The 20,674-nt window shown below is 39.2% G+C and overlaps 1 protein-coding gene across 7 annotated transcripts in view; it reads right to left on the bottom strand.

Annotated features, from left to right (window-relative positions):
- The window catches only part of GUCY1A1 (guanylate cyclase 1 soluble subunit alpha 1), a 47,808-nt gene that overhangs the window by 12,360 nt on the left and 14,774 nt on the right, over positions 1–20,674 (bottom strand). For 6 of the 7 annotated variants that reach the window (XM_007071268.4, XM_037897453.2, XM_043545887.1 and 3 more), the window contains 4 exons: positions 9,852–10,267; positions 4,085–4,146; positions 2,386–2,444; positions 361–1,070 (listed from right to left, as the gene is read on the bottom strand). In XM_007071268.4, the coding sequence (XP_007071330.2) occupies positions 361–1,070; positions 2,386–2,444; positions 4,085–4,146; positions 9,852–10,106 (1,086 nt within the window). In that variant the 5' untranslated portion in view covers positions 10,107–10,267. Of the gene's footprint in view, positions 1–360; positions 1,071–2,385; positions 2,445–4,084; positions 4,147–9,851; positions 10,268–13,184; positions 13,582–20,674 lie in introns of all 7 variants that reach the window. The other variant, XM_043545889.1, reaches the window with a different exon arrangement.

Raw genomic sequence — 20,674 nt, 5'->3', positions numbered from 1 at the left:
TTTCTTAACATAAACAAATATAGGGCCAAATCTTGCGGTCCTTATTCAGATTAAATTCCTAGGGAAGTCAAAGAGTTTTGATTGAGTAAAAGCTTCAGGATTTGGCCTACATTTTGTTACACAACATTCTGCATCTGACTAGAAATGACAGTATAGTCTCCTGTTTCCTGGAGATACTCAAGTTTAGAAAATATTATTATAATCATTATTTTGTTGTATTAGCTATTGGGAGGCAGAAAATCTAGGATTACAAACTGTGCCTTCTTTATAGTGGCTATTGATTTATAACCCTGCCTCCAATAAAGAAAAGAAAAGCAAATAAATGCTTCACAGAAATAATGCTTATGCATCAGTTCTTACCCTTGATGACTTCTTAACAGCATTGTCCCATCTCTTCACTCGTACAGTAAACTGCATATTGAGCATTGTCATGATCCCACTAAATGTGCAGTTTATTCTAGGGGTAAGAATTTCAAAGTACTCCTCGAAGTTAGGATTTGCTAGAAATTCTCTCCTGTTCAAAAGTCTCCTTATCCCATTGCCAACTTGCAGAACAGCCATATCCTTGTCAAACATGAAATGAAATGGGAAAGTCTTACAGAACAGAGAGGCGGAAATCACAAGAGAGGACTGTGGTTTACATGGAGATAAGGAAGGTCTTGTGCTTTTGACTAGTACAGAGTACAACAAATATGGCTGGTTAATAAACTCCGTGCAGTCATTACGAAAGCAGGGGGGCATAAGCATCACTTCCACTTCGGTTTCATACAAAATATGAGCTGCTGCCTTAATAATGCCAGGCAGAATGAGACTAGTTATTTTCTTAGGAAAGAAACAGTACACATTTAAGAAGTCTTGATCTTTTTCCAGGCATAATATGGAGGCTTCCTCAAGTTTGCTCTTTTCGTCTGCTTCTTGGCAATGGCCACTCTGCTTCAGAAAGGTATTGAAACTGTTCAAGAAGTCCTTAAGGGTTCCTCCAACAGCTCCTAAGATGTGTTCATCCTCTTCATAACATATTTTGAATAGCTCTTCACCAAGAGATTCCTTTACAGTTTCAACTGGAACACCTACAAATGTAGACCCACATTTCAGTCAATCACTTTGAGTTTCAATCCTTTTCTCCCCCCCAGCACGAACTCATACCCTTCTAGCACTACACTTCCCCATCCCAGCACAGCCATCAAAAGAGACTCTGGGTTAGAATTAACTTAGTTAAGTCATAATATCCAGTGACTGGGAAACACAGAGTCTGGGTAGAGCTTGCACCTTAACCTCTTGTTTTCTCCTTATATAATCTCCCTTATCAAATACAAGTTTTGTCTCAGCTAAACATCTTCTGCGCAGTAGTGCTGAATTGGGCTCCTCAAAACTTTGCCAGTTAGTAGGTCTTGCTATTGAAGGACACAAGACTCCACCTTCCCTCCAGAGATGCAGAAAGAGCCGCTCTTGGCTTCAGGAATTAAAACATATTTTGGCACAGCACTTACCTCTAGGTCAATAAGCTAGTCCTATATACAGCACAGCTAAAAACAAGACAGGGACTGTTCTGGTTAGAAAAGAGATGACTAAAGGGGATATGATAGAGGTCTATAAAATCATGAATGGTGTGGAGAAAGTGAATATGGGAGTGTTATTTACCCCTTAACATAACACAAGAACCAGGGGTCACCCGATGAAATTAATAGGCTGGCAAATATACAGAAGTACTTCTTCACACAACCCATAGCCAACCTGTGGAACTCATTGCCAAAGAATGTTGTGAAGGCCAAAAGTATAACTGAGTTAAAAAAAGAATTAGATAAGTTCATGGTGGATTGGTCCACCAATGGCTATTAGTCAAGATGACCAGAGAAGCAACCCAATGCTCTCTGAGTGTCCCTATACCTGTGACAGCTAGAAGCTGGGACTGGTGACAGGGGATATAGATCACTTGATTAAATTACCCTGTTCTGTTCACTCCCTCTGAAGCATCTGGCACTGGCCTCTGTCGAAAGACAGGATACTGGGCTAGATGGACCATTAGTCTGACCCAGTATAGCCATTCTTATGAATTTCATGTTTTAGATCAAACTTGATCTGTTCTCCCCAGATTGCAGTAGGCTGCTAGTTATTTAGAGGGTAGTACAGGTTCAAACAAATCTGCATTTCAATTTCAATTGAAAATGTTTGACCAGCCATATCTGTAATCCACCGGTGAGTATGTGTAACATGTCCCACTCTGATATGAGTCTGTTACAGCCCTACATAAAGCGCTTTGGCTCTTTATCTCAAGTTGTACAACTCATGCTTTTAGTTCTTTTAGCATTTAGTCCCCAGTTCAATCCCAGGTGTGTACAACCAAGATTAGCGATTACTTAATATTATTTAATGGTGTCATATTACCTGCTGCATTTGCATGATCAGTGATTATTTTTTCAAAATCTTCTCTCTCCTCGTATTTCCTGAAAAGACCATAAAAATGTAAATTTAAAAAAAAATCTGCAAAATCAACAATAAAACTTAATGAAGATCACAGTGCAATGAAAAAAATACTAGGAAAGTAACATAAAATATCTTCCCCATGCATGCTGTGTAAAGATTGGCTCTGTTGATCAACATGCAAATTTTCATTTAACCACAAATGGGCCTTGGTACAATATTACATTGCCCTGTAAATTTGTGATACATTCATGTTTTAAGTGGTCTGATCTTGAATTAAATGGTAAGAAATATAGGTCAAATGCTATGGACCTTAACTGACTGAAATTCTCATTGACTTCAGCATTTGGGCCTATGGTCACATTTTCTACTTACCTGTACTTGTATTCTATAATCTATAATATAATTAGGCATTTATTGAAATTATGCATTTCTCTGAATTAATTTACATTAAAAATGCATGTCAGAAAATATTTCTATTTTACTGATAAATATCAGGGGTAACGCCATTGATTTCAAAATTAGTTAGTTCAGTGGAGTTGCTCCAGATTTGCACAAGACAAGAATTAGGCCCACTGAATTCTCTTGAGGTAATCAGGATTCACTGACAAACTTTGAGCTAAACTAAGGATTATCCTTACCTTAATTTAACCAATACATTTTGAACACATTGTACATATACTGTTCCCTACATTCTGAATCTGAAATACCTGGAAATATATATATCACCATAGTACTGGAAGTGTCTACATTCTTCATTATCATCCGGATTTTCAATAGCTTATTTTTTTTCTCTTTCAGACTAACATTCTAAAAGGAATATAAAATTAAAGATCAAGAAAAAAATAATCCCCATTGATGAACCATTCAGGAAGCAGCAATTAACATATACTATCCAATTGGTTAATTTTGGATTAGTCAGTGTTTGTAAAGTACTTTTAAAATGTAAAATATTATTTATATGCTACATAGGAATTGTATATTGTTGTTGTTAGTAGCAACATTTTCCCCTAATTCAGTATTGTTTTCTCCTGCAGATATAAACAATAAACACTTAGGCCAACATTTTCAAAAATATCCACTAATTCAAGAGGCCTTGCTTTTTGAATAGCCAACTTGAGACACCTTGAGGGGCCTTATCTTTTAGAGATGCTGAGCACAGTTAGCTCCCATTGACTTTGACTGAGGGTATGTCTACACTGCAGTTAAACACCTGCAGATGACTCGTGTCAGCTGACTTGGGCTAGGGGCTGTTTAATTGCAGCATAGGCATTTAGGCTCATGCTAGAGCCCAGATTCTGGTACCCTCTTGCTCTAGCCATAACCCAAACATCTACACTGCAATTAAACATCTACACTGCGCATATCTGCTGCAGCCTCTGCTAGCTGGGCTCCTATAAACACTCCTGCCTACCCTACCCAAGGGGTGGTCCCTGCACCAATGTTGTTGAATTATCCCATTAGTTATTTAAGTCAGACAACACCTCTCTAAATATTTTTAAATAAACTGTTGCACAGAGAAATTAAATGACATGAACAAGACCACACATCAAATCAGTGGTGGAACTGAAAATAGATCTCAGGAATCCTGATTCACCTTCACTAACTACTCCTTTCCACTCTCCTTTACCAAGTGTTATTTACACAAACACATTAAACGTACCTGCTTTCTTTTATTTTGTTCTTTGCTAATGTTCTCTGAAGTGCAAGATGTAACCTTTCAAACTGGAAATGAAAAGTGATAAGTTAATTAAAATGTTAGTTGCTTAAAATTGTAGCTGAGGCCTGTCCTGACATGAGCAATTAACACTTAGCAGGAGGTTTCATTTCTTGGAAGACAGAATGGGAAGTAAGCATAGAATGTCTGAGTCAGCTAAGACAAGAGGGAGAACACTCAGAGAACCATTCACTAGGAATGTAGGTAAGGAATAGGTAGAGCATGTACAATTCAGGGACGGAGCATGCTACACTGGGAATTTTTCCTGCAGAGTAATCAAGCCAATTCAAAAATGTGTGATGTAAGGTATATTAATTTGAGTGAGATGTGTAAATGTATGTAAAGGGAGAGAGTTTCTGTATAACTTTGGAGCTGTGATTTACCCTGCATTCACCCCACCACCGCACCCCCGGGTTTGAGTTGGATCAACTCAGCATAGTGTTGCTGTATGCCAAAGAAAGGAACCTCAGTGACAAACTCTGGAGTTGAACTGAGTTTTCTGAATCCCAGAGAACTGGATGAAGTGTTCTGGATAAGCCCAGTAGAGAAGGTCTCAGAGGAATTCCAACAAAAAATGTAATAAAAAGAATTATATTATTATAAAAAGGCTTTATTTGCTTTTTAAGAATTAATATTCCCTTTCAAAGAGTGAAAGTCATTAGAAAAGCATAAAATATCAATTTTTAGAGATTAGTTTATTTTGGTATCTTCAGTTCCAGTAACACTGTAATCAAGTTATCTGTGTCAATGTGCCACTATGGTGGTGTATTCTAAATACTGTGATGTGGCTTTACTTCCATGTTGCTAGATGCTGATAACGAAAACACTGTTTCTAAAATGTAGCTTTTGACATAATCAGCTCTACTTTCTATTGCCATAAATTAAAAATGAAAAAGACTAAACACCATAGCTCAAAACTGCCATACGAAATGTGGCTGTAAGGATAAGAAAAATAATCATAGAATCATAGAAGATTAGGGTTGGAAGAGACCTCAGGAGATCACCTAGTCCAACCCCTTGCTCAAAGCAGAACCAACCCCAACTAAATCATCCCAGCCAGGGCTTTGTCAAGCTGGGCCTTAAAAATCTCTAAGGATGGAGATTCCACCACCTCCCTAGGTAACCCATTCCGGTGCTTCACCACCCTCCTAGTAAAATACTTTTTCCTAATTTCTAACCTAGATCCCCCTCACTGCAACTTGAGACCATTGCTCCTTGTTCTGTCATCTGCCATCATTGAGAACAGCCTAGCTCCATTGTCTTTGGAACCCCCCTTCAGGTAGTTGAAGGCTGCTATCAAATCCCCCCTCACTCTTCTCTTCTGCAGACTAAATAAGCCCAGTTCCCTCAGCCTCTCCTCATAAGTCATGTGCCCCAGCCTCCTAATCATTTTCATTGCCCTCCGCTGGACTCTCTCCAATTTGTCCACATCCTTTCTATAGTGGGGGCCCCAAAATTGGACACCATACTCCAGATGTGGCCTCACCAGTGTTGAATAGAGGGGAATAATCACTTCCCTCGATCTGCTGGCAATGTTTCTACTAATGCCATGTTTTCATATTGCAGTTAACTTTTTCCTAAAAAAGTAATTATATTTCTTATACATCCCACATTGAAGGACAACAGATAGTGCTTCTCTTAAGCAATAACGTTTCTATGGGCATTAAGTGCTGCAATTTTTTTCCTGGCAATTTTAGGAAGTCACGTTAAAGGGGTCAAGATGAAAAGTCATAAAATATAGTTTCCAAAATAACCACCAACCAGTGCCTCAAATAACCTCTACACCCATTTTTGTGATGATAAAATACCTGAGAAAAGAGAACAGTTTTGAATATAGAAATTCCCATAACCCCAGCGTGACTCTGCCCATTCTAAAAAAGGCATCCTAAGAGTGAAATTCTGGTTATTTAAAGAGCCAGGTAAAAAGACTTGGTGAGAATGGCCAACTAGGGTGCCTGAAGGATATAATCCAAACCCCCTCCAGCCCACACTTGCACATCCACTCTGCAGTTCCTACTCCAGCCTCCAATCTGGAACACAGGCCACAGCTCTCTGCACACACTTAATATATGGCTCCAGACCAGTGAATCTGCCCTGTGACTAGATCTATTGCCCATGCCCCAGCACCACTCAAAACCCACACCTCCATGGTCCAGCACAGAAAACCGCCAGGGAGCATGCTATCCTCTCATTTCAGGGTCCCTGTGTGCAGACTCTCTTTGGTCTGGCCTGTCCACCTCCAGTGGAAATGTATCAGTTCCACTGTAATTTCCACTTTGTATGCTTCCAGAAAACAGGCCAGGACGGAAGGATACTCTGCTGGAAAAACAAATATCATAAGGAAGGCAAATAGTTTGGTTTTCAAATAAACCCAAATAAACCTCATTTAATCAAGATGTAATTCACACGAGCATATCAACAGGAACAGATTGTGGAGGGCCATCCAACACTTCACTCAACTCCAAGTACTGTACTCTATCATTAAAAAAACAAAAAAATCCAAACAAGCAAGGAAACAAAAAACCCACATGCATTCTCTTTTATCTTGAGCCTAAAGAAAAGTTATTTTGGGCCATATTGTGCTCTTGATTCCTACGCATAAGTCTCACCGACGTCAATGGAAGCGACATGCTTTGATCAGGGACACAATCTGGCATTTTGTTTTGAAGTTTTCATATTGAAAAAAGGGTGACATAAGTCACTGTTAGGCAGGGAAGCACAAGGTAATCTAGTAAGAAATAAGCTTTTAAATAAACTTAAATCCATCTAGAAAGGAGGATGATTGGGAAAACAGGCCCTGATCCTGCAGCTGATAGGATGAAACCAGACTGCTGTGCCTGCACAGAGCTCCACTGATTTCAACCACTGTTGACTCCTGTTGTAGTAACCTTGGGCCAGGTCCTCTGCTAGTGCACATGGTCACAGCATTAGTGGATCTGCGCCCTTTTCACCCAACGAGGATCTGGACTATGGTCTTTCTATATGGAAGAGCTGTGTACACTTACACCATTCTCCAAAAAAACAAAAAATCTATTTTGTTAGAGAGAGAGAGAAAGAGAGAGAGAGAGAGAGAATTAGCAGCAGCAAATTAAAAATAAAATTAGCCAAGCAAAATATGCTTGGCTCACAGACAATGTGTTAACAAATGACTGTGGTGGGACCACTGCGAGAAGGCACTGTGGCCAATACATTTGCCTGCAGGATTTAATTTCCTCTGAATTTATTTTAAGTGATGGATGTCTTTCATGTTACTGCACCAGGCAGAAAGTAAAAGAAGAGAGTCTATTAAAAATTGATAGGCTGAGTATAAGAACTGGAAGAGCTGTGAAAACAGACATGCAAATAGAATGAACAACATTCCATCGCTTGCTGCAATGTGTGCTGAATGTCACCAGCCAAGCTAACATAGACACTCAGCACATTAACAATTGAAAATTTATTTCCCCCTATTAAGACTTCATGACAACCAACTTAACCACTGATCACCAACTCCCCATCCACTAGAAGGTCCCAGCATGCACTATACACATGACATCATACCTGTCATGGAACTCAGCCTAAGCCAGACAATTGGACTATGTTTACACTGCAGCTGGGAGTGTGTCTCCCAGCCTGAGAAGACAGACATGCGCTAGCTCTCCTCAAGCTAGCATGCTAAAAATAGCAGTGTGGATGCTGTGGCATGGGTGGTGACTCAGGATAGCCACTTGAGTCCACGCCCATCCAACCCCCTGGGTCCAATCTTGGGTGACTAGCCCAAGCTGCCACCTATGCTGCAACACCCACGCAAGCTAGCACAAGTCTGTCTATATGGACTGGCAGTCTCCCTCTCATCCGCAGTGTACATATTGCCTTGCAGGTCAAGCAGATGCTTTCTAAAATCTGTTTGGTGCAGATTCACATAGCTCCTTTCATTGAGTCAAACCCTCAGCACTTAATCCAGTTCTCACTACTATTGAAATCAATGGAGTTTGCCTGTGCATGGACCTCACTATTTGGGCAATGTTTAATTATTTATTTTTAGTATTTAAAACAACTGCTATCAATACTTTTTGAAACCAATATTGTGGCACCTGAGTGCTCAGCTAGTTTGAGCAGGGCATGTGAATCCTCTATGTATTTTTGCACTAGGCCTTAAGTTGCACCTATGAAAATATGTCTTTACTATTTCTGCATGTCACTATTATTTGTATTATTAATTTAGCACAAAAAGAAAAGGAGTACTTGTGGCACCTTAGAGACTAACCAATTTATTTGAGCATAAGCTTTCGTGAGCTACAGCTCACTTCATCGGATGCATAAAGTGGAAAATACAGTGAAGAGATTTATATACACACAGACCATGAAAAAATTGGTGTTTATCATACACATTGTAAGTAGAGTGATCACTTAAGTTGAGCTATTACTAGCAGGAGAGGGGGGTTGGGGTAGAGAAAACCTTTTGAAGTGATAATCAAGGTGGGCCATTTCCAGCACATTTCCAGGAGTTAACAAGAACGCCTGAGGAACAGTGGGGTGGGGGGGGGGGGGGGAGGGAGGGAGGAGGAGGAATAAACAAGATTATCACTTCAAAAGGTTTTCTCTCCCCCCACCCCATTCTCCTGCTGGTAATAGCTCATCTTAAGTGATCACTCTCCTTACAATGTGTATGATAAACACCCATTTTTTCATGGTCTGTGTGTATATAAATCTCCTTACTGTATTTTCCACTTTATGCATCCGATGAAGTGAGTGTAGCTCACGAAAGCTTATGCTCAAATAAATTGTTTAGTCTCTAAGGTGCCACAAGTACTCCTTTCTTTTTGCGAATACAGACTAACATGGCTGCTATTCTGAAACCTGTCATTAATTTAGCACAGACATTCAGGGGGAGGGATAGCTCAGTAGTTTGAGCACTGGCCTGCTAAACCGAGGGTTGTGAGTTCAATACTTGAGTGGGCCATTTAGGGATCTGGGGCAAAAATTGGGGACTGGTCCTGCTTCAAGCAGGGGGTTGGACTAGATGACCTCCTGAGGTCCCTTCCAACCCTAACCCTCTATGATTCTGTGTTCAGTGCAATACAGTAAGAAATGCTTCAAGTAGTTTGGAAGCTAGGTGCTGTAACCCTTAATGAGGCGAGTAGGCCCACTGGTTTCAATACTGCACGCAGGCATCCTGTTGACTTCAGAAGGACTACTTATATGAGTAAGCATTACAGGTTTGGGCCCTAAATCAAACACAGACAATACAGTTTAAACAAGCAATATGCCAGAAGGGCCTTCAGGAAAGAAGCAGTATGGAAATAGCTATTTTGCATTTTAATTAAAAGGATTTATTTACCTATCTGTCGTGGATTATGTGTAACGATTTGCAGAAGAAACATATTTTTAAGGAGTGATTTAAATGAAGTGATGGAGGATGATTAATGTAAAAGGCGAAAGGAGGCCTTTGAGGAGTACAGGGCAGCATGGAAGAAGGGATGAAGCGAAAGAGGCACAATGATTCAAAATGGATTTTGGCACAATTACATCCAGCAGCAGTGGGAGAATGAAGAAATGAGAGCAGAGATGTAGGCAAGGACAGAGCTAGGCAAGGCCTTGAAGGAAGAACAAGGAGCTTGAACTTGATTCAAAGACTTACATATACTTTAATGCTTATTTAAAATGCATTCTTTGAACGTTTATCCGTAATGCTCTAATAAAATATCATTATCAGTACACTGTAATCATTTACCTCAGGAAAGAGCAGTTTGCAGATGCTTTCAGCTAACGTGTGCAGATACACCCGGCTTCTACTGGTTTTCCTTTGTGGAAGGTTCCTGTGAGTGTCTTTTTCACTGACTTCTTTGCAGATTGGCAAAGCTGCTCTAGAACTATTTGGCACTTCTCCACATTCCTCCTCATGTTCATCAGATATATGACTCTGGGTCAGTAAGGAGAAAGGACATTCCCCAGTGATCTTCAGGTCTTTCAGTTTGGTACAGAACATACTGTACAAAGTCTGTCTATTGAGATTAAGAGTGCTTTGCTTTGTGTTTAATTCTCTTCTGCTGACTAACAGTAGAAGCCAGAACAGTAGATGAACGCAATTGCTGTGGAAGATTATTTGTCGTTATAAATCACTGCAGGAACAGATGTAGCTTTATAACCCTACAAAACAAGAGGAAAGAAAAAAAGAGAATCAAAACATGAAAGACTGATAGTGTACACTAATTTAGTTTGCCTTATGGCTGTGGGAATGTCAAGTTATGGGAAAGTCAGTCTTACCATAACCCGGAGGCTCTCACCCAAGAAAGAACTTAAGTACATGCCTAACTTTAAGCCCATGAATAATTTCATTGACTTCAACTACTCATGTACTTTATGTGCATGTTGGATTGGGGCCCTGGTAGCTATTACAGAAACATATTTTATCTGAACTGTAACTGTGATCATGTTGAAGGAATAGGTCTCTGTTGAAAAACAAACAAAGACACACTGACAACAGTCAGAAAACATGTTTCATTCCTGTTCAAAAAAACTACCTGAAGTGGAACAATGGGATTTGTTTTTACTAACGTGGGAATTTAAGCCTCAGTGCTCTTGCTACTCACAGCATCACATTCATATGCGGTGCAAGTATGACAGAGTTGGATGTACTTCTGGAATGTAAGACCCTGGATGCCAAGATCCAGCCCCTCAGCTCAGGGCTGTTGTCCTGGCCATGCAGGTAGAAAGGCAAGCTGCAGTGGATGTGGTTTAATTAGGCTGCAACTGTTTTCACTTAACTCATCTGGGAATATGCAGCAATACATTGTACGTTGCTGGTCATCTTTCTTTCCTTAATCATTTGAGAGGGCTGCCACCAGCTCTCCCCATTTCCAGTCTGGTCCAAGCCTCTTGCTGGGACCCCACAGTCCTCCCCTCATATGAGGATTAAAGGGGGGTAGGATAAGAATAATGTTGAATCAGTTTAATATCAATACTGAAGCACTTTGTATAAACACTGTATGAAATACACTAGGGTTTAAGAAAATTTTCTTTTTGAAAAGATCTTTTGGAAAACAATGTAGCATTAAAATAAAGTGACCCTTGGAAAGTGGCTCCTGATGAATGAAATTCTGCATTTATACACATTGCCTCTGATCAGAAATGAACTGTATGAAAATTTTAAATTCTCAGCTTTTGAAGAATGAAGGGTTGTGTTAATCCAAGTAGCATTTGAACCTATGGCTCCAGTAAGTCTATTCCAAACATGAGGTTGATCTTCTTTCAACTGAAGTCTATGTCAAACCCTCATAGATTTTCAAGTGAGAAGAATTAGAGCCTTAATTACTCCAATAATATTAATAAAAATATTATTACTGTACTAATATTTAAATTTCAAAACAGTTTAAGAAAAGGCTGAAGCTTACTCCTAACAAAGGTATTCCTAAGAACTGATTTGTTATTACTATCGCTAAGTACATTATCTTTTTTACAAAAAGAAACTGGATGGCCTTTTGGTACACTATATCCCCATTCAAAACCACAGTGCACTGAATTAGCCTAACAAAGTAGGGCCAAACCATGAACCTCTACATTGCTTTACACAGAATCAAACCTTTAATGAAAACAAAGTAGGAAACATAATTCTACAATGTCTTGGCAGACTCATGTACAGTAACATGCCAGCATCCATACACCACCACCTTATAAAAATCACAGAGAGAAATTATAGGAGGACATCATCACATGCATCTTTTACACTCCCAAAACACAAACAAAACAAACCCCTGAATTCTGACTTCTGCTGGAGAAAATATGGGCAAGTGGGATATCAGGCACTCCTGATACTGTTAGAAGACAAATTCTAGTCATATGAAGATGAAAAGTTACATTATGTATTTGGCACTCAGTTTGGTAAAAGTAAGAAAATGAAGTTTGTTATGTTATGGAAGACACTTCCCTAATTCAAACAATATAGAGATATATGTATTTAATATACTGACAGTAGCAAGACAATGCATTATCATGCTACTGTTTACTGGGGAAATACCATCAGTTATAATGGGCCTTAAAAAAGTATGAGAAATATGGGACATGGAGTACATCACAGCCTGAATCAGACAGTCCCAATACTTGTTTGAAGAATGATGGTTGCTCACAATACTTGAACACACCTACTGACAACAAATAATAATTTAAAGAGATATGAGGAAACCTGGAAAGTTTCTAGCCCTGTCCTCGCTGCCCAAATCTTGCTCTTACAGAGTGCATCCCAGGACAATGTCTAGTGTTAATTCATGTTCTCCCTCTGTCTCATATTAACTGTCATCATATTTACCTTTGGAAGCAAGTTTAAAATAAAAAAACTCACAGCTCCCAGGATCAAACAACAAACAGTAAATGTGTTGATCATTTGACTCTGTCCAAAATTATACCATGCTATGCAGAGGAAAACACTGATGAATTAAACAGGATATTTAGTGCACTGCTCAAAATCTTTTGTTTTTAATACTTTTCAGTATACTTCCATCTATACTTGCCTGTATACCAGGTGACGTGCCTTCCTCTGTGCTCACTTGTATTATTTACCTGTGAATTCTTTACTCTAGTAATAAATGTCCATGAAAAATAAATGTTAAGTACAGTGCAATGGAAAAACCATACCTTTCAAAAACAGGTTAATATTAAAATTTCCATGAAGAGCAGATGCATGACTAGTTGTTAACTAGCATTTAACAAGCACTATTTAATAATCTTATTTCATGCAAATAGGACAAAAATCATAAGCAAACTAGTCTGTAAACCAAAAGATTTATTTTATAATTATATGGAGTACAGACATATAGTGAAATATGGGGATTTATGGCATCTCTTATCCTCAGTGATTTGAAATTAAGTGAGAGTACTTTGTTTAGTCCCAAGCATCTTAATCAAGTTTCTGTTAAAATACACACAGAGAAGATCCCCCAAACCCACAACAAAAAACATGTTCATCTTTTAAGAACTTTAAAGTATTTGTTTAGTCTCATTTAATCTCATTAAATCTCATATGTATAAAAAAATTAATTGTATTTCTTCATCTGCTTCGTTGTTAAGTTACCTTATGAAGCAGATGCAGACTTCACATACCAGGGAAACATTCATTTGTTTTGGGTTGGTGACTGCTTTCAAGCGCACAGCAGCTCAACAATTGGAGGATATATTCACATCTGCATACAGTATTCTCAGTGTCAGTAAGAGTGGTTTCAGGTGGACAAGTGCCAGTTGCTGTGTTAGGTACTGCAGATCTTGGAGAAGAGTGTGACCCATGTGATCCCAAACGTGCCCATCTCCTCAATGAGATGTTTGTTAAACCTTTTTGCTTCTTTTCAGTATGAGATTAACTCTCCCACTGAGGTGTTCGATGACACCACACCTTGCTCCTGCCGATAATCTGGTCCTAATTTTAGTAGAGCAAACACATCAGCCAACCTGCCTTGAGGCAATTGCATTAGTACCTAGAAATCATGAAAAACAATATAAAAATTTAAAAATAGGCCGATAAAATACACTTCATAAACATCAGATCCTCATCTGGTATTAACCAGGGTAGCTCATTGATCCCAAAGGAGCTACACCGGTTTACACCAGCTAAGAATCTGGCCCAGAAACTTCTTCATACTCACACTACAGAATGGATATCCAATTTAACACTGGCAACACTACATAACCCTATTTTTATATGTCTATAATATACAAAAGAAAACAATATTAAAAGATTGCACAATTTAGCACTCAAAAGTTAGGAAATGCCACAATCAAGTTTGCTTGTGCAGAACTTGGAGAGACTTGAGAATCTATCCTTGAGTGTCCTCATTCCTTGCACAGAACTCTCATTAGCATCAAGAAGAGTTTGGCATACAGGCATTTTATGTGTACATATAACATAATCATGATTCCTAGATGAAGGGCAGAATACAGCCTTTAAAAAGCATAACATCTATTCTATATCATGTGTAGTACACAGAGGTTTAGATTCTGGCCAGCGTCCACACTGGCACCATACTCCACAAGGACTGGGACTGTATTGTTTTATTAAATGTAAAGAAATGTGATGAATCCGCTAAGCAGAAAAATGCTATCTGCCTCCTGGCTGTCCTGTGATCCTCCAGGATGGACACATAGATGCAGGCCCCCTGTCTTGACCAATATGGGGAGGGACAGAATCTCTATAAAAGACTCTGACCCAAGAACTTGCTGCATGATGAGCCAATAGCAAAATAAAGATGCTGACTACAGGGAAGAAGTTGCTGAGGAACCACATGGCAAGCAGGGAACAGGCTGCAGCAGAAGCTGGAGAACCAAGTGCAGAGCAGACTGTGATGGGCAGACTCTGCTACCAGATTCAGGGTTCTGCAGAACCTGCAGGGAAACAGCAGAGACTAGGTATGGGACCTGCAGCCAGATGACTGAGCAGGGAGGGGGCCTGGTGGCTAGCTCAGGCTCTTAAATAGACAGGCTCCAGAAAAAGTCTATTGCAGACAAAGTGCCTTCGACACTGGAGATTAGTCTGAGAAGTGGTCAGTGTTTTGTGACCAGGTGTTGGATACATAAGAAGGGCTTACTGACCTTGTACAGGACAATTACATTCAGCCAGGGAGTATGTGGGGGGAGGGGAGAGGAGGTGTATAGCGTAGCTGCCACTGTTGTTGAAGCATTCCCTTATCAGAAGCTGTGCAGAAAATGCTGCCACAGTAGCTGTGAACAATGTAAAGGGGCCCCCGATGAGACACACCATGGACTGATTTTATTCAGGAAACCTGCAAGTTTGCTACCTGGACTGGAGACGGCATCCCAGGCACTAAGGCTGAGCCTCCCAAAACTTTTATTGGTCTGCAAGGTATTTGTAACCTTGCAAGTCCTAGTAAAATATCCCTTGGCATTTCTTGCCTAATAAAATATCCCTTCATTTCACATGTCTTACTGAGATCCACCAGGGCTGGTGACTATAAGACCTAACAACTGAAGCACTTTCAAGGCTTGCCTCCAAGGCATGGTACATCTGTTGCTACTGAATACCTTAAGAGGTTGGTGTGCCACAGTACTAAGTAGTCATAATAATTACTGAAATATTTCAGTGATTACAAACTAATATTTCAAAACATCAATAGTGAAATTTAACATTCATGGGATTACCATTACTTTAAAAGTCTTAATGACTTCCTGCAATAATGAAACCATATTATGAAATCCAAATTAAATACTGAACATCATCCCAGTTACTCCCCTGCTTGATATCTCACTCTGAGCCACAAGAAAGACCTTCTCTCAGCCTAGTGTGATACCTCCTCCTAATTTTTAATATTTTATTCTTTTTAAAAATCTGTTACGTCAGAGAAAACAGGACCAATAATTCTGCTACTGCAAAATTAGCCAGCTGTCCAGCCAAGAGACAGACCATAAGGGGAAGAAAAAACATTGGAGGTGGAGGGAGGGTTTGGGGATAGGGAGTTTTCTAAATCAGATTCTTCCACCACAACTCATGCTGAGTAGCACCTTAGTCCTCAGTGGTTCCATTGCAATCAATGTGAAATGAGGGCTCCATAAAATACATGAGTAGACTTTAAAAATCACAAATGTGTACATTTTAAAGATAAAATGAAGGGCTTTGTACCTAACATGTGACTTATGTTTCTGCTGCACGAATAGTTGATTAACTATTAATATAAGAGAACAAAGATGCATATCATGATTTATCAGTCAGTCTTCTCAGAGATGGACCCAACCCAAATCCAAGTTTCAAAACACGACTGAACTTTGGGAAATTGTATTTTCATACTTCTAAGTGAAATACATAGACTTATATATAATATTTTCCTCTTATTCTCTGGATTTGCAATCTGTCAAAATGCAATAAAGCTTTTAACTGAATAATTGTAATGAATAATAATGGGGAGTCAAAGAAATAAATCTACGAATAGTCCCGTGACAGAATCTTTTCTTGATCTTATAGTGCAAAATCCTGTCCTCAGGTACAACTTCCATGGTAATCAATGGGAGTTATATGCATATGACTGAGAACAGAATTTTTTCCACAGTTCAAACAATGTAAATTGGAATCAACAAATGAGAAAGAGATTGCAGGTCCAAAAACATGAAGTTATTGTGATGAAAACTGTGACATTCAAGTGTTCTGTTGGTTGGCTCCCTCTTCTCTAATTGCATACTTACAGCCTGGCCCCACAAACTTATACACACCCACGTTACTTTACTCACCTGAGTAGTCCCATGACTGCTCTCAGGAATAAAGTTAGTTGTGTACATGTCTACAAAATCACTTGACTTGCAGTGATACAGTGAATACTTTATTATAATAAAATATGAACATTAATAGCCTTCATCTGACAGTGGCTATAACTATTATTTTTGTTTGATATTCATGATCTAACAGATTTGTTGTTTCTTTTTTATAACAGTGGATGAATTTAAAAACAAGCCATTAAGAGATTCCAAAATCCTACAGCCCTTGAAACAAAAAAAACCCCTCTTTTTCATATCAGTAAAGTTAAACATGTATGTTTGCCGTATTAAGCCACAAGCTTGCACAAGTACAATTGCCATTGTTTTATCTAAGGCACTGGGACACTACGTGGTGGTATAAAACATTGATTGTATTAAGACACTAAATGGCTAAATATTTCCTGGTACATATTGTTGTGTTCACTGTTTTAAATTGTAATGAACAGAAAGTTTAAAAAGCAAATGTGTACCAAAAGTTTCCCTGAAATCTATAGATCCCACATATTTGTTCGAAAACTAAGCCCTTTCGAGGCAAACAGTGTTTTATAAACAAATTCTAACCGCAGATTTTTCTGACTCAGTGTTTGCCACCTGTAGCACTACTGTGTTTTTCACACAGAGTAATCACTAATAACTATGAGTAAATACGAAAGGCAGTTAAATGCCCAAGCCAACTCCCATGGAAGTCAACAACAGTTTTCAGAATCCAACAGTAGTTGGATCAGATCCTAGTAGTTTTGCCCACAGTTGTCACGGAAATAGATTCAGAGATTTGCATGTTTTCTTCTATTTGAAAGAAAACACATCCATGACTTTTGACATTCTGGCACTTTTGCAGGTGAATGTGTTAGACATGATAGTAGCAACTGAACCAACTCTTCTGAGATCCTGGAGAGCTGGTAAGAGGTAGGCTGCATGGGAGGCTATGTAAGAGTAGGAACTTTCCTAATTAGAGAAGATGGTTTGTCATGTGGGCGGGAAGGTCATGGGTCCATGATTTCTCTGGTTTGGGGGGAAAAGGGGTATTTGAGGCTATATACAGTAGAACCTCAGAGTTACAAACACCTCAGGAATGGAGGTTGTTTGAAACTTTGAAACGTTTGTAACTGAACAAAACGTTATGATTGTTCTTTCAAAAGTTTACAACCAAACATTGACTTAATACAGCTTTGAAACTTTACTATGCAGAAGAAAAATGCTGTTTTAACCATCTTAAATGAAACAAGCAGAGAAACAGTATCCTTACCTTGTCAAATCTTTTAAAAAACTTTTCCCCTATTTTTTTAGTAGTTTACGTTTAATACAGTACTATACTGTATTTGCTTTTTCTTTTCTCTCTGCTGCTGCCTGATTGTGTCCTTCCAGTTCCAGATGAGGTGTGTGGCAGACCAGTCAGTTCCAGATGAGGTGTGTGGCAGACTAGTCAGTTCCAGATGAGGTGTGTGGCTGACCAGTAACTCTGGCATTCGTAACTCTGGGTTCTACTGTAGCTGGTTTAAGAGGTGTTCTCAGAGCTGGTGTGCTGCTGTTTTTGAAGAGCCTGAGGCAGGAAAGCAGCTCTGAAGAGGAGGGAGCCAGGCCCTGGAATAGCACTTTTTCATTTTTATTCCATAGTTCTGAATTGTTTTTTAGTATGTTGTTTAAAATCAGCAGTTTATACTATAAACCAGTGACCTTTGTCTTTTGTTTCAGTGACCAGACTGACTATTCACATAATACACCATGAAGCAAACCTTACATTACTGATAATATGACAATTTGGGCCGGGACCAACAGTCCTTGCACACCTCAAACTCCCATTCATACCAATAGGAATTTGGAGTATGCAAGTACTGCAGGATCAGGCCCTATATTTGTAGTCCAAAGACACAAAGGCCACCAAAATGGCACCATTTAGGAATACGGTAAGATAACATTTCATAGTGTTGTCATCTTATTGCATTTTTAATGCTCTCCTGGAAAAATCAAGGAGATACTTATTGTAAGCAGACAATGTTTCTCACAGAGCTTAATAATTAAATGTATGTCTACAATATGTGAAAAGACCAGGGTGTTTTTTATTCTTTCACCAAATTTATGGGGAAAACAGAAAGTGAAACATTTTTGTGCAGATGAGGCAGGATTAAATTTATCACAGAAACATAGGGCTTAAAGGGATCTTGAGCGGTATCTAGACCATCTCTGGTAGGTATTTGTCAAATCATGTTTTTAGAAACGTCCAGTGACAGGGATTCCACAACCTCTGTTGGAAGCCTGTTCCATTGCTTAGCTATCCTTATACTTAGAAAGATTTTTTTCTATTATCTAACCCAAATCTCCCTTGCTGCAGATTAAGTACACTACTTCTTGTCCTACCTTCAGTGGACATAAAGAACAATTGATTACAGTCCTTTTTGTAACAGCCCTTAACATATTTGAAAACTGTTATCAGATCCCTCCTCCCCAACCCCCCCAGTCTTCTTACCTCAAGACTAAACATGCCTGGTTTTGTTTGTTTGTTGTTTGTTTTAAATCTTTCCTCAGGCACCAGGTTTTCTATACCTTTTATTTTTATTGCTCTCCTCTGTCCTCTCTTCAGTTAGTCCACATCTTTTGTAAAGTGTGGTGCCCAGACCTGGACACGGTACTCCAGCTGAGTTCTGACCAGTGCCAAGTAGAGGACAATTACCTCCAGTGTTTTATACGGCACACCTGTTAATACCTCCCAGAATGACATTAGCTTTTTTTGCATCTCCATCACATTGTTGACTTGTATTCAATTTGTGATCCATTGTCACCCCCAAATCTTTTTCAGCCAGTTATTCCCCATTTTGTAATTGTGCATTTGATTTTCCCTTTCTATGTGTAGTACTTTGCACTTGTCTTTATGGAACTTCATCTTGTTTCCAGACCAATTCTCCAATTTGTCAAGGACACTTTGAATTCTAATCCTATTCTCCAAAGGGCTGGCAACCCCGCCTCCCCCCACGCCCCCTGCATCTTGGTGTCAGCTGCACAAAAGCATACTCTCCATTTCACTATCCAAGAAGTTAATGAAAATATTTTATAGTACTAGACTCAGAACAGACACCCTATGGTACCCCAGTTGATATGTTCCCCCAATCCCCCCAAGTTTAGAATCATAGAATATCAGGGTTGGAAGGGACCTCAGGAGGTCATCTAGTCCAACCCCCTGCTCAAAGCAGGACCAATCCCCAATTTTTGCCCCAGATCCCAAACGGCCCCCTCAAGGATTGAACTCACAACCCTGGGTTTAGCAGGCCAAGGCTCAAATCACTGAGCTATCCCTCCCCCCATCAATAGTTGACTGCCAACTATTGATAACTACTCTTTGACTATGGTTTTTCCACCAGTTGTGCATCAACCTTATAGTAATTTCATCTAGACCATATCTCCCTAGTTTGCTTACGAGAATATCATGTGTGACAGTCAAAAACCTTACTAAAACCAAAATTTGTCACTTCTACTGCTTCCCCCATCCACAAGGCCAGTAGCACTGCCAAAGAAAGAAATTAGGTTGGTTTGGCATGATTTGTTCTTGACTAATTCACACTGGCAATCACTTATACCCCTGTTATCATCTAGGTGCTAAAAATTGATTGTTTAATAATTTGTTCTGATGTCTTTCCAGGTATCAATATATAATTCCTCGGGTCTTCTTTGTTCCCCTTTTCACAGATAGGTATTATGTTTGCCCTTCTCCAGTCCTTGAGATCTCACCAGCTTATTATCTTGCACACATAATGTTAAGAGAAAGCAGCACAATGGATTGACTGCAGTAAATGAACAAACACTTTTGTTGTCAGCCTTTGTATTAAGGTGTACGCAAAACAGGCTTTACTGAACCTCTGCAACAAATTGGAAAGTAAATAAATCAGAAGGCAAATCTTGGTATTTCTTAGGATATTTAATCTCTGCTATGCCGGCCATTGTTTTCACTGGGACTTCTGCAGTTATCTCAGTTGCTTTTCTCTGAGATCCTTCCATTCAAAATATTCTGCTTTCTCATCACTGTGGAAAGGAAGAGCTACCGTCAAATGGCACAGTATGCTTCTGGAAAGACTTCTGCACAGGAAAAGTCAGCATATGCAAATGACAGCAACAGAGAGAGGACATGTAAAATGATCTCCATGCTAATTGCCATGTTCTGCCCTTGTTCTGTATTTGCAACTCTCCCTGACATCAGTAGGAGTTTTGTGCAAAGACTGAAGTGAGAATCTGAAAATAATAATAGTAATTCTTATGTGACAACTATATTTAAAAAAATATGTGCAACAGCCTGCAGTAGAAACACAGGTTATCTAGGTCTAA

The sequence above is a fragment of the Chelonia mydas genome, chromosome 4, assembly GCF_015237465.2.
Source record: "Chelonia mydas isolate rCheMyd1 chromosome 4, rCheMyd1.pri.v2, whole genome shotgun sequence".
In the NCBI taxonomy this organism is placed as follows: Eukaryota; Metazoa; Chordata; order Testudines; family Cheloniidae; genus Chelonia; species Chelonia mydas.
Note: the sequence above shows the minus strand (reverse complement) of the source record. Positions and strands in the feature narration are given on the sequence as shown.